This window comes from Lemur catta, chromosome 9 (genome assembly GCF_020740605.2).
Source record: "Lemur catta isolate mLemCat1 chromosome 9, mLemCat1.pri, whole genome shotgun sequence".
NCBI lineage: Eukaryota > Metazoa > Chordata > Mammalia > Primates > Lemuridae > Lemur > Lemur catta.
In genome coordinates, this window is record NC_059136.1 from 1,053,156 (window position 1) to 1,066,278 (window position 13,123).

The 13,123-nt window shown below is 42.3% G+C and overlaps 1 protein-coding gene across 9 annotated transcripts in view; it reads left to right on the forward strand.

Annotated features, from left to right (window-relative positions):
* Window positions 1-10,256, forward strand: part of ZFAND6 (zinc finger AN1-type containing 6) — a 69,110-nt gene extending 58,854 nt beyond the window's left edge. For all 9 annotated transcript variants that reach the window (XM_045561507.1, XM_045561511.1, XM_045561514.1 and 6 more), the window contains 2 exons: window positions 4,583-4,696; window positions 9,338-10,256. In XM_045561507.1, the coding sequence (XP_045417463.1) occupies window positions 4,583-4,696; window positions 9,338-9,486 (263 nt within the window). In that variant the 3' untranslated portion in view covers window positions 9,487-10,256. The remainder of the gene's footprint in view (window positions 1-4,582; window positions 4,697-9,337) is intronic.
* Window positions 10,257-13,123: the final 2,867 nt, after the last annotated feature.

A 13,123-nucleotide genomic window follows, 5' to 3' on the forward strand; every position in this document is an offset into this window, starting at 1 on the left:
TGGAAGTAGGGAGTGACTGCTAATGGGTTTGGAGTTCTGCTTTGGAGTGACTAAAATGTTCTGGAATTGGATAGTGGTGAGATTTCACAACTTTGTAAATATACTAAAACCACTGAATTGTATACTTGAAAGTGTGAATATTATGGTATGTAAATTATATCCACCCCCATGTCACCCCCAAGGACAGCTAAAGAGGGCTTTTGCTGGAGGAGAAATTGTGAGAGCAAAAGCACACAGGTAGAAAAACATGAAATTTTGGAAATAGTGAGATAGCCAGTTGCGGAAACGGCCCGTTCAGACAAATGTGTGTTGGAACTAAAGCTGGAAAGGTTGTTTGGAACCAGATAATGGAAAATCACGAAGGTACTTGGTTCTAATCAGTGGCAAGGGAAGAGAGTCATTTTGAATGTTTTTTTAGTTTGGTTTGGTTTTTTAAGATGACACCAAGCTGTGTTTTGGCTGCCATGTGTGGGGTTCACACCTGTCATCCCAGCATTTCGGGAGGCTGAGGCAGGAGGATCATTTAAGCCCAGTAGGTGGAGGCTGCAGTGACTGTGATTGCAGCCCTGTACTCCAGCCTGGGTGACAGCGTGAGAGTGTTTTGGGAAAATGAATTAGCAGTTTTTTCCCCACAGATAAATGCTACAGAAACTGATCTCATCTGTAGAGTTGCTCTGTCCAGGGTGGTGGCCACTGGCCTCATGGAACTATTGAGCTGTTGAAATGTACCAAATCCAAAATGAGATTTTTAGCACATATTTATATGGTAGTTACACTGTAAGTATAATGTATACACTGGGTTTTGAAGACTACTCCCAAAATGTAAAATATTTAATTAAAACTTTTTATATTGATTACATTTTGAAATAATATATTAATTTTACCTGTTTCTAGTGTGTCTACTAAAAAGCATAAAATTATATGATTAATTTATTTTGGATGCTGCTACTAATACAGGCATATTTTCTCTTTTGACTATTTAAAATTTTCTCATTTTGTAAAGAATTCTTAAAGTTCATTTGGTTCAAGCCTTTATTTTGCACATGAGAAAATGAGGGCCAGAGAGGGCAAATGAATTCTATCCCAGTGGTTTGTTGTAAAAGTTAACATTCCTTTCAGTAAGTGTCTGTTGATCCTTGATCTGTATTAGCACAGGGTGTGCAGTGGAGCAGAAATAGTCACCAGCCTGAAAATGCTGTCTGCTTCGGGAACGGGCTTTGCCGTGACTTGTGAGGAAAGGATGCGTGTTACATTACGTAGATGCTGTATCCACTGCCAAGACCAGTTAGATACGCAGACACGATGTGTGGGGCTCCCTGTCAATGCGATGTTCAATGTTATCTTTCACCGTATGTATGACTGCGCCCCACAGAGAGGTGGTACTAAATAGTTTTATGTACTTAGTGTTATATTTGTGCACTTTTTCTTTTCTTTCTTTCTTTCTTTTTTTTTTTTTTAACAGGACCCAGAGCAGAGGGCCTTACTCCTCTTGAATGTGATCCTCCATGTGGGTGGTTACACTAATTCTACCTGCCTGGTGCTTTGCGAAGTATCTTAGTAGTACTGGCCGGTGGACTTTGTGTATTTGGGTTGCCCACTGAAACCCAGTTCAGCAAGTGCTGTACGGTTTATTTCACGGCCTGCACGCTGTCACACTGGGCTGCCACAGAGACCTGCGGGACTGGGGGACACGACATGGGCACCCACCTGTTACTCAGGAACAGGCGGGCAGCCACCATTTCCAGTGCTCACTTCAGAGTACAAACACCCACCTAGTTCTAAGGAAACGGTCCTTATTTTGGCTTTAGGTTCAGTAAGATTATGGTTCTTTGGCCTGTAGGCCATTGTGTGGCCCCTTTAAAGATTGAATTGTCTCCTTTTTACATTAACTAAAATTTGATGAGGTGTTCTTTGGTCTTAAGACTACATATGAACTGAGGAAACGGTAGTTTGGGGGAATCATAGACTTTTACAAAGTCTGTATTGTTTTGCCCATGAGTTCATTTGTCGACTGTTAAGTTCAGGGCTGTCAGCGACTAGTTCCAGGTAAGCTGCGGCTGCCCTAGCCTCATGGGTATGTAATTGATGTTCATTGGTCTTGCATTTGAGTCCTAGCTTATAACATTCTAGATACCCTTAACTTTAACATTGCACACTTGCCTCAGTTAAAAGGAAACCATTTGCCTTGGGTCTTTAGGGTTAAAGCTGTGAAATGTCTTTGTTGGGGTATACGGTAGCGTTTGTGTGCATGGCAGGTAAATGCGGTTTCACTCTTCTCCACTTCCAGGTCCCATTCAAAGTTTGTCTCAGTAGTCAAGCCAGTTCATTTAAAAATATACTATTGTGATACTGTTACTGCCATCATAGCATTATTTGTATTAATTTATTTGAATATCAGCCTGTTTTTGGAGAACAGGTTAGATATCATGGCTTATAGATTTTAAAGATAATAAATGTACTAGTTTTATTTCTAATTGCAAGCTAAACTGTTTTTAAGCTCTGGACACATAGTCAAACCTTATTTAATACTGTTCTAGGGATTGGGGATAAAATAGTAAACAAGACATTCAGCCCCTGACTTGATGGAGCTTACATTCTAGGGATATTTATTTATTGAAAATAAAAGGTTTTACATGTCTATATTCTGTTTCAAAAATAAAATGTTCACAGTGTATTACTAGAACTGTCTCCTGTGTAGCTTTAGCATGTCTAGGTGAAGAAACCATGCTATAGAGTTCTTCATTAGTGCATTTTTACTCGTTAGTTTATGGTGTTTTACCTTTTGTCGTATATTGTCAAAATAGGAGATAATGTGTTAACATAAGTAGGTTAGAATCCATGACAGCAAATGTTTGAGCATCTCCTCTGTGTACTTCACTGTGCGAGGTGCTGGAGATTCCAACGGAATAAGATTCTGTCCCCGTCCTCAGCAGGCTTGTAGTGTAGTTGGGGACGGGACGTGTAAATACAGTAAGTAAGTACTCAGTAATTTAGTGCAGCAGATGTGTATTTATTTACCGCTACATGGTAGTAGGCACTGGGGCAGGCCCTGGTAATGGGAATGAATAGGACAGGTTCCCGCCCTCGGGGAATTCAGGTAAACCAGGTTAAGTCAAACAGGCAATTACAATAATGTGAAAAGTGGCATGGAGCTCCTAGTAGGGTTTCCCAATCCAAGGCAATGTAGTAAGAGATGATACAAGTTTAAACAAGAAAGACAAATTAGAGTTAGTCAGGTAAAGAGAGGGACAGGAGGGACATGGAATGAGTATTATTCAAGAGCCCAAAGGTGGGAGTTTATGTGAGTCCGGGGAACTACAGGTACTTCAGTATGGCAGAAGCATGGAGTAGCATTGAAGAGTGGTCAGAGATGAGGCTAGAGAAAAAAGGATGGAGAAGATCATGAAGGACCTCTGGCTTTATCCTGGGAGGGTTACTGGGGAGCCATCAAAGAATTTTAAACATTAGGGGGAACATCATGCGATTTTCACTTCAGGCAGATGGATTGTATGCAATGTGTGAAGCATGGATTGAAGAGGGGGCTCACGTGGGGTCCCCAGTATTTGATAAGGGTGTTAGGGGTAATTAGAGTGAGAAGCTGCAGAGAATTGAAATGAGGGTCTTGGCCTTAAAAAAGAAGGGGATCTAGATAGATGAGGGAGAAAAGGAAGTCCTTTACAATAGGTTGTGAGAGGTAGAAGTGTGAGCAGAGGTGCATGGCATATTCCCAGTTAGATTGGTGGAACTGTGGATTCCTGGGTGATGAAATCGGAGAGGTTAATAATTTGACCCATAGCAAAGCACTAACTGTTATAAAGCAAGATACTGTGTCAGGTCATATCATAGACTCTGACTCTGGCGGCAGCATTCAGAAGGGGCCAGGGTGGTGAGGAACAGAAAGGGGGTGAGCACATTAGTTAGGGTTTAGGAGTAGTACTGTCACCTGAATCTTGGTACATCTGGCTTTGGTTTCAGTACGTAAAACCCTTAATTTATTATCTTCATTATAACATTTTAAAGCTTCTTTGCATCAACTTATCTTCTTTCTAACATTTTTAATGTTTTTATGTGTAATATACAGTGCTTAGTGTTCCACTGAATCTTGGTTTTACGTTTTTTTCCATTGTTCTCTGAGAAATCGGAATAGTTCTGACCCCAGACAATATTAAGGAGCTTGCATGTGGCTCTTGCTTTGCACGGTCCCGTGGAATACCCAAGTATTTTTGTGTGTGTCTTTTATTGGTCAAATATACAATTATTAGAAAAATTAGAAAATATACTTTAAACCAAAAAAAGAAAATCTATAATCCACCTTGAAGAGTCACTGTTAATGTGTCAGTGATATATTCTAGATTATTTTCTGCATGTGTGTGTGTGTATATATATATATATGTATATATGTATATACACATGCAACAAAACTTTGTAATTGAGTGTGAACCACTTCTCGTGCTAATAAATAGATATATTCCTCTTATCCTCTGAATGACAGATCCATGGGGGTGGCATGAGGGACAGCAACCACCCAGTTAGGAAAGTCTTACTGAATAATTAAATTTTGTCACCTTCCTGTTTTTGCCAGCTTCAGTATCCGACACAGCACAGCAACCATCTGAAGAGCAAAGCAAGTCTCTTGAAAAACCAAAACAAAAAAAGAATCGCTGTTTCATGTGCAGGAAGAAGGTGGGACTTACTGGTAAGGGTAAATCAAGTGGTTTAAAATTAAGATTATATTTTAAAATAATGCATCGCTTACTGTTACTGACTTCAGTTAAGATTGTTTCAGTTCCCATGAGAGTTAATATTGGATACACTTCAGCGTCTGAATTTTCTTAAAGAAATAAAACAGCTTTAATTATTTATATGCCTAAAAGTGAAATGAGTACTTTGTCTTTTAAAAATCTGTTTCACCTGAATTTGAGAGTGTTGGCCAAGTGAAGTCGGCATGCCAGGTGCTGGGAAAGGCAAAGACGTGGCCCCGGTTCAGGGAGCGAGTGTGACACTGGGGGGTCGCGGGGGCTGCGGCACCTTCTGTGCAGGGGGTGGGTCCCGGGCGTCGTGCACGCAGCGAGCCGAGCTGTGGTGGCTGGGGCTGCGCAGTAATGATCGGCGTTTGCTACTATGGGAACAGCTGTCGGATGCTGTTGTTAGTTACTAAGAGACACGGAGACAAACGTTCCCAAGTATTTAGCAAAGGAAGTACGTCAGGTGCAGTGAGATGCTCTGGGAATTGAGGGATGGGAGTAACTGACGTGAAAGAACGGGCGTTGGTGGAGACCAGCAAGGACAGTGTCGTGAAGACGCGTTTCAGCTGGGTCCTGAGCAAGGAGCAGGACGTGCGACTGAGCCCAAGGTCAGAGACACAAAAGAGCAGAGCATGTGCAGGGACCGTGCATCAGGGGACGTGGGCCGCGCGGAGTGTCTGTGCAGGCGGACACGACACCCCGTCAGACAGAAGTGGAGGGAGCGGCTGGCGACAGGCTGACCCGGAACAGCACGGGCATGAACTGCTCAGGTCCGCTTACGCCTGAGTTTTTCTTAATAAATATATTGGAAATGTTTTTGGAGATTTTCAGTAATTTTTAAAAACTCAAAGATGAACCACATAGCCTAGAAATATAAGAAAAAATAAGAAATAATTATGTCATGAATGCATAAACTATATGTAGATACTAGTCTGTTTTATCATCTTCCTACTATAAAATATACACACATCTAGTGTATAAGTTAAAATTTATCAAAACTTACAACTTGCAGACTGTACGTGGAGCCATTCGCAGTTAGAGAAACATAAAGATGTAGTGTAAAATCGTGACGGCATGCGATTTGCTGTAGCACATGCTGTGCTGCTGTTGCCTTTGTGGTGAGCTCAAGTGTTGCAGTTGCCACTTAAATGCCGTGTGACACGATCAGCTCTGCGTAGCTGTTTGGCTGTCCCATAAATTGCATTATCATAGTAAAAAAGTGATCTCTGGCTGTGCTCGCATATTTTTTGTTGTGTTTAGTGCAGTCCCATAAACCTTGAATCAACGCCGTGGAACCCTTTGAAGTGCCACTAATGTTGCTGTAATTGTTCCCAAAAAGCAGGGAAAAGTCATGACATGACAAGAAAAGGTTGAATTGTTTGATGTGCACCTTTGATTGAGGTCTGCAGCTGCCCACCATTTCAAACTAAATGAATGTGGCCTAAGAACCACCATAAAAGAAAGAAAAGGAAATTTGTGAAGCCATCGTTGCAGCTACGTCAGCAGGCATGAAAACCTTGCACTTTTTGTGAATTACCTTTCTGTCTCTTATTGAAAATGCAGCTTTTATGTGGGTGCTGGCTTACTGTTAGAAAGGGCGTACCTCTACTCTAGACTCAAGATTTGAGAAAAAGCAAATTCATTATATGACAACTTAAAGCAAAAAGAAGGTGAAGGATCTAAAAGTGGAGAATTTAATGCCTGCAAAGGATGGTTGATAATTTTAAAAAGAGGTTTGACTTAAACAATGTCAAGATCACGGGAGAAACAGCTTCTGCTGACCAAGAGGCAGCAGACAAGCTCCCAGATGCCATTAGGGAGCTCACTGAGGAGAAGAGCTATGTTCCTGAACAGGTTTCTCATGCAGATGAAAATGCCGTATGCTGGAAAATATGCCACAAGGAACATTTATTAGTAAGGAAGAGAGGCGAGCACCAGGATTTAGGGCAGGAAAGGATAGGTTAGTGCTGTTTTGTTCAAATGCAGGTGGGTTTATGATCGGGACTTTCCTTATCTATAAAGCTGCTAACCCCCTGTGCCTTGAAAGAAAGGTACACACCTGCTGCCAGTCTCTCGGTTACCCCAGGACACAATGTCTATAATTCAGCCTCTGGGGGGAGTTTTAAGGCTCATTGCACATGGTACCCTGTGGAAAGGACTGTCAACACTATGGAAGAGAACCCCCGATAGAGAACATGCCACGGACGTCTGGAAGGATCACACCATTGAAGATGCCATGTTGTTGTGGAAAAAGCCGTGAAAGCCATCAGCCCTGAAGCAATTCGTGCAGAAGGCTATGTGCAGATTGTGCATGACTTTGCAGGATTTATATGGCAGTCAGTCAAGGAGGTCATGAAAGAGACTGTGGATATGGCAAAAAAGGTTGGGGCTGAAGGGTTTGGATCTTGGAGAAATTCAAGAGCTAACAAACACCACACCGGGGGAATGAAAAGAAGATGACTTGCTGGAGATGAGTCTTCTGACCCAGTGCCAGACAGGGAGGAAGAAGATGTAGAAGGAGCAGTGCCAGAAAACAGATCCACGCTGGACAATCTGGCAGAAGGTTCCGTTATCCAGGACTGCTTTTGACTTCTTTGTGACATGGGCCCTTCTACGATGCGGGCACTGAAACTGAAGCAAATGGTGGAAGAAGGATTGGTACCATATGGAAACATTTGAGAGACATGAAAAAGCAAAAAAGTCAGACAAATTACTATGTATTTCTACAAAGTTAAACTGCTTCCCCTGCCACCCCTGAGACAGCAAGACCAACCTTTTCTCTTCCTCCTCTTCCTCAGCCTATTCAACATGAAGACAAGGAGCAAGACCTTGGTGATGATCCACTTCCACTTAATGAATATTAAATACATTTTCTCTTGAGTTTTTCTCAATAACATTTTCTTTTCTCTAGCTTGTCTTGTAAGTATACAGTGTGTAATATGTATTCTATTCTATACAAAGTACGTATTCTATGTATTAATGTACTGTTTCTGTTATCAGTCAGGCTTCTAGTCATCAGGCTATTCATGGTTACGTTTTGGGGAGCATAAAGTTATACTGAATTTTTGATGGCACAGGGGTCTGTGCCCCTGACCCCCGAGTTGTTCAAAGGCCAATTGTACTGTGGTTAATTGTTGGAAAGCAGTTGCAGCAGTTACCGTGTGCCAGGCATTGTGCAGAATACTTCAGGAATGGGTTAGCAATAAAGAAGGAGGGAGGTTAGAGTTTGCTATCAAAGATGTTTCAGAGCGGCCCATACCTTGGCAAATTAAAGAATACAAACATGGACAAATTAGACATTTTAAAATATACATATTTAGTGTTAAAGATAGTCTTTCTAAATCTCACAAAAACTCAGACTTCATGATTAGAAGACTGATATATAGTTTCCATCTTGTCCAATCTGTCAGTCTAATCTAGTGTTGTTTGCTTCATTGTTATGAAATTAACAGCATATGTTTCTGAACACATCAAATGTTAATGTTAAAATATTGATTCCTATGCTCCATTTCCAACAATTGCATCATGCCTTACAATTCTAATTTGAGGATCAGGACCAGTTTTATTTTTTCTATTTGTGTGCGTTCGTGGGCGCTAAGTGCAGCTTTGCCTCATTGGTACGTCGCAGTGTGGTGAAGTCCGAGCCTTCAGTGCATCCGTCAGTGCAGCGATGCAGTGCACCCACCAGGCAACCTCCCGTGACCCACCCCCTGCCCCTCCAGCCTCTAGTGCCCATCATTCCACTCTGCCTCCAGGTGCACACGTTTCTTAGCTCCCACGTGTGAGAACACGTGGTATTTGTCTTTTGTGTCTGAACCGTTTCACTTAAGATAATTGCCTCCAGTTGCAAGGACCAGTTTTGTATAAAGACTTTCAACACCCATTATGTCTCTGTTTTAGCTTCAACTCTGGGCATTTCCCTGAAGTAGTATTTATTGTGTGTTTACCGTATGTTAAGCATTTAATACATTCGCCACTTAATTCTTAGAGTAACTTATTATTCCACCATTACAGATGCAGAGACCGAGGCTCAGAGAGGCTGAGTAATTTGCCTGTGTCCATAGGTGGATTCCTGTTTGGGCAGTGTAGCTCAGACCCGGGCTCTGACCTCTCAGCCGGGGGCGGTTCATAGCTCCCTGGGAGGGTGGCAGAGGAAAGCTAGTATGGATACCGAGTTGTTTGTTAGCATTCTTTCAGAGATATTATTTCATCTTTCTTCATTAAATTTTAAGACTACCTTCTCCTAGTAGGCATATTTTTCACAGTGCAATATTTGGATTTGAAAAATGATTCACATTTTAAGTCTAGCAAGTGTTTTTGATAGGAAACGATTGTGGCCATGTCACAGGTGAAGAAACCTGAGTCAGAGAAGAGTTAAGAGTTGTTCTAGTACAAACATGTTTATAGGTCAGAACAGGAAATGAAGCTGTCAGGTGGTGAATCTTAACGATGTAGTTTGTGAAACTATTTATTTAGAATGACTCTTTAGTTTAGATTTCTGTCCTAGATAAATTGTGCTATTTAGCATTAATTATGCCATTAATTATGTCACCCTTCCATCCAACTCATGTATGTTATTAATCCATTTTCAGGGTTTGAATGCCGGTGTGGAAATGTTTACTGTGGTGTGCACCGTTACTCAGACGTACACAATTGCTCTTACAATTACAAAGCTGATGCTGCTGAGAAAATCAGAAAAGAAAATCCAGTAGTTGTTGGTGAAAAGATCCAGAAGATTTGAACTCCTGCTGGAATACAAAATCCTTTGACCATCTGCAAACTAAAAATTGACTTGACTTTTTTTTCCTAGTCATTGGGAATGTAGAGCAATGTATCTTGCATAGACCTTTTAATCATGCATGTCATCAGAAGAATAGATTTTTGTTTTTGTTTTGAAAATGACTCTGAACATTTATTTCCATTGCAGTTTCTGTGGCTGAAAAGACTTAAACTTTACAAGTATTATCCTTTTAAGATCATTTTAATTTTAGTTGAGTGCAGAGGGCTTTTATAACAAACATGGAGAAATTTTGGAGGGCTGTGATTTTTCCAGTATTAAACATGCATGCATTAATCTTGCAGTTTATTTTCTCATTGTGTGTATATATAGCTTTTCTCTGCAGCACGATTTCTCTTTTGGTAGTGCCCTGTAGGGCACAACTAGTTCCCAGTAACTGAATGTATCTCAGTCATTACGGCTGCTTCTGTTTTTCATTAACAAAGGTTATTCATATGTTAGCACATAGTTTCTTTGCACCCACTATTTATGTCTGAATCATTTGTCACAGGAGAGTGTGTGCTGATGAGATTCTAAGTTTGTGTGTTTTAATTTTTTTTTTTTCTTTGAGCAAGGGAAGAAAAAGCTGCATGCATTTCATTGCTGACTGCCGGTTTCTTCCAGATTTATGCTCACGAGTCTGTGTGTATACGATATGAAGAATGATCTGAAGTAATTGTGCTGTATTTATGTTTATCCACGAGTCTTTGATTAAATAAAAAGGAAAACCAGAATGCTCCATTGTATTACTTTTTCTCTTATTCTTTCTGGTGGTTAATTTTGCTTTTGGTCTTTTAGTTTTCTGCTTTCCTACGTTTGTAAGGTATCTACTGTTGTTTGTCTCACATCTGTTCATGACTGATCTTATGATGATACATTATAATCTTATATTCCTGTGAGTTTAAGACCTCAGCATGTCTTCAAAGACAAGAAAGAACTTCTCTTTGTCACTTAAATGTTGTATTTTCTAGCCCGTGTCTGATTCTCTTCTGCACTCTCACTGAATTACCATCTAATAGAAGCTTCTTTCTCTGGTAGGATTAGAGAAGTTGAAAGAGCGTAATTTTCAAATAGCAGGACAGTTGGGAGAATTGTAAAACACAAAGACCCTCAATAGACCATTCTGTCATATGGTTTCAGATTTATCTGGCAGTCAATCTTTTTTAACAAAATATCTAAAATAGATGAAAGCAGTATTTTACAGTATAAATTTCTAGATTTAAAATTGTTTATTACTTATATATTCTATTTAAGAAGGATTTAATATTAAAATCTAAATTGATCACATTAACAGATTACAAAGAGTGGACCATGTGACTATCTTAATAGATTCAGATAAAGTATTTAATAAAATTTAACACAGGAGGAACGTCAGGAGGATGAGGTGGAGGAAGACGGAATCCGCGTCTACGCAGCGTTCACAAAGGCAGGAAAATCACCTGCACACAAAGGGGATGAAAAAGCCACGGAAATGGGAAGACTGTAGGTTGGTGGGATTATGGGCGATATTTTCCCTTAAAATTCTTTTTTGTAACTGTTGTAATGTACTCGCCCAACACACCCCTTCCCAAAAGAGAAAGAGAAGAAAATGTAGTATACGCGCAAGTGACTTCAAATGCTGTTTTCCAAACAGAACGCTTTTGCTTTTCCAGACACTGTATAATTAGCAGGCGGGTAAATCTATCTTAAGATTTCCCGACACCCCTTCCCACACACCCAGCCCCACCCCTGCCCCCAGAAAGGGCTTTGGTTTTCTCATTACGCGACCTTCAACATCTAGGCTCTCACCAACTCGTGCGCGCTCGGAGGCCCCGGCCCTCTGTCCCCACACACTGAGGGTGCCGAGTTGCTGGCGTGGAGCAGGGCCCACTGGTCACCGACGACTCTGCTTTTAGTCAACGGCTTTGTAGTAATCACCTAAATATTATGGAGAATCTATTCTGCGCCAGGTGTTTTGCTGGGTGTTGACAAAACGACCCACAAAATAAGCAAGACAAATCCTGCCTTTCGTGGCCAGGCAGGGCCACCGCAGAGCACGTGAGCAGTTCCTTGCCTGGCAGCTGAGTAGCTACGATCAGGGCGGTGCCAAGTGCTGCCTGGAGTTGCCTCTTTATGAGGCCACAGAACAGAGTTGGGACACTCTCCTCTTCCTTTTCCCCTTTTGGGAACCTATCAGAACAAGTCACGTCACCCACCGCTGCCAGAGGCTGGCCTTGGTTCCCTCCCCAGGGCAGACTTGTGAGAACTGAGGTCAGCCCCTGGCAGGGACACACAGGGCTGGCGGCGGAAGCTGAGAGCTGTACCCAGACTGCGCTCCTCAGCGGGTGACCACGGGTCAGGCTTGGCAGGCTGGCACCAGGGTCATCTCCTGGCCTAGGGGGGCTCGGTGGCCAGCTCTACTTGAAATACTCCCCATCTCGGGCCTCCTGGTTTCAAGGCTGCTTAGGTCACATCGCCCGCCGTCCTCCAGCCTCTCCTCCCTGATGCGGAGCTGCAGAGCGGCCTCCCCGGCTCCGCAGTCACTGTGTCATGCCTGAAGCGTCTGCAGGGGACGTCCAAACTGCCGGCTTCATTTGCGGCACCTGGCAGCATCCTGGCTGTTCAGAAGTGCGCCTGCATCATTCGCTCAAGCAGACACTCAGGTGTGCTCCCAGCGGCCCAGCTGTGACATGGCTCAACAAATGGTAGCTGGCTGCACGTGGGCGATTAGACAAGACCTCGAATTCAGCCCAGGACAGCCTGCCCTCCCTCTGCTTCATTCCTTCCTCCTCCTCCTCCTCTTCTCCTCCTCCTTTCTCTGCTGCCTCCTCTTCCTTTTTTAACACAAACCGCTCACAGTCGTAATACTTTATTCAAATGACAAGTTACTTGATAACACAAGTTCTAGAGGTGACTGCAAGGGAAGAAAGGCAGGAGGGCTGCTGGGAGACTTGGGACTGGCTGCTGAACGTGTGCTTAGAAGGAGGACGATTTACAGTGACTTAGGCAGCAGGACAGTGGATGAGAGGAGAAGTGGGACAGGGCATTGCGGGCAAAGGAGTTGTGTAACACTTTCTAACTTACCTGAAAGTCCTTTGCCTGTTTATCATTATTAGTCATTTGAAAACACTCATAAAGGAATAAGTTATTTTTACAAATCCTGGGATGGTTCTGCAACCTTTAAAATGTTCTTTAAAATCAATATGTAGGATTTTGGCTTAATTTTTTTTTCAATTTTCATTTTTAGTTAGCTCTGCTGTATCCATTAATTCATTGACTTTTGACTGTAATTAATTCATTGCATTTTTGAGAATGTCCACAGCAAATTAATAGAAAGTAAGGGTTTCAGGGTCAGGTGTGGTGGCTCACGCCTGTGATCCTAGCACTCTGAGAGGCTGAGGCAGGAGGATCACTTGGGACCAGGAGTTGGAGGCCAGCCTGAGCAAGAGCCAGACCCTGTTTCTACTAAAATAGAAGAAAATTAGCCAGGCGTGGTGGCATGTGCCTGTAGTCCCAGCTACTTGGAGGCTGAGGCAGGAGGATTGCTTGAGCCCAGGGTTGGAGGCTGCAGGGAGCTGTGATGACACTGCACTCTAGCCTGGGTGACAGCGAGACTCTGTCT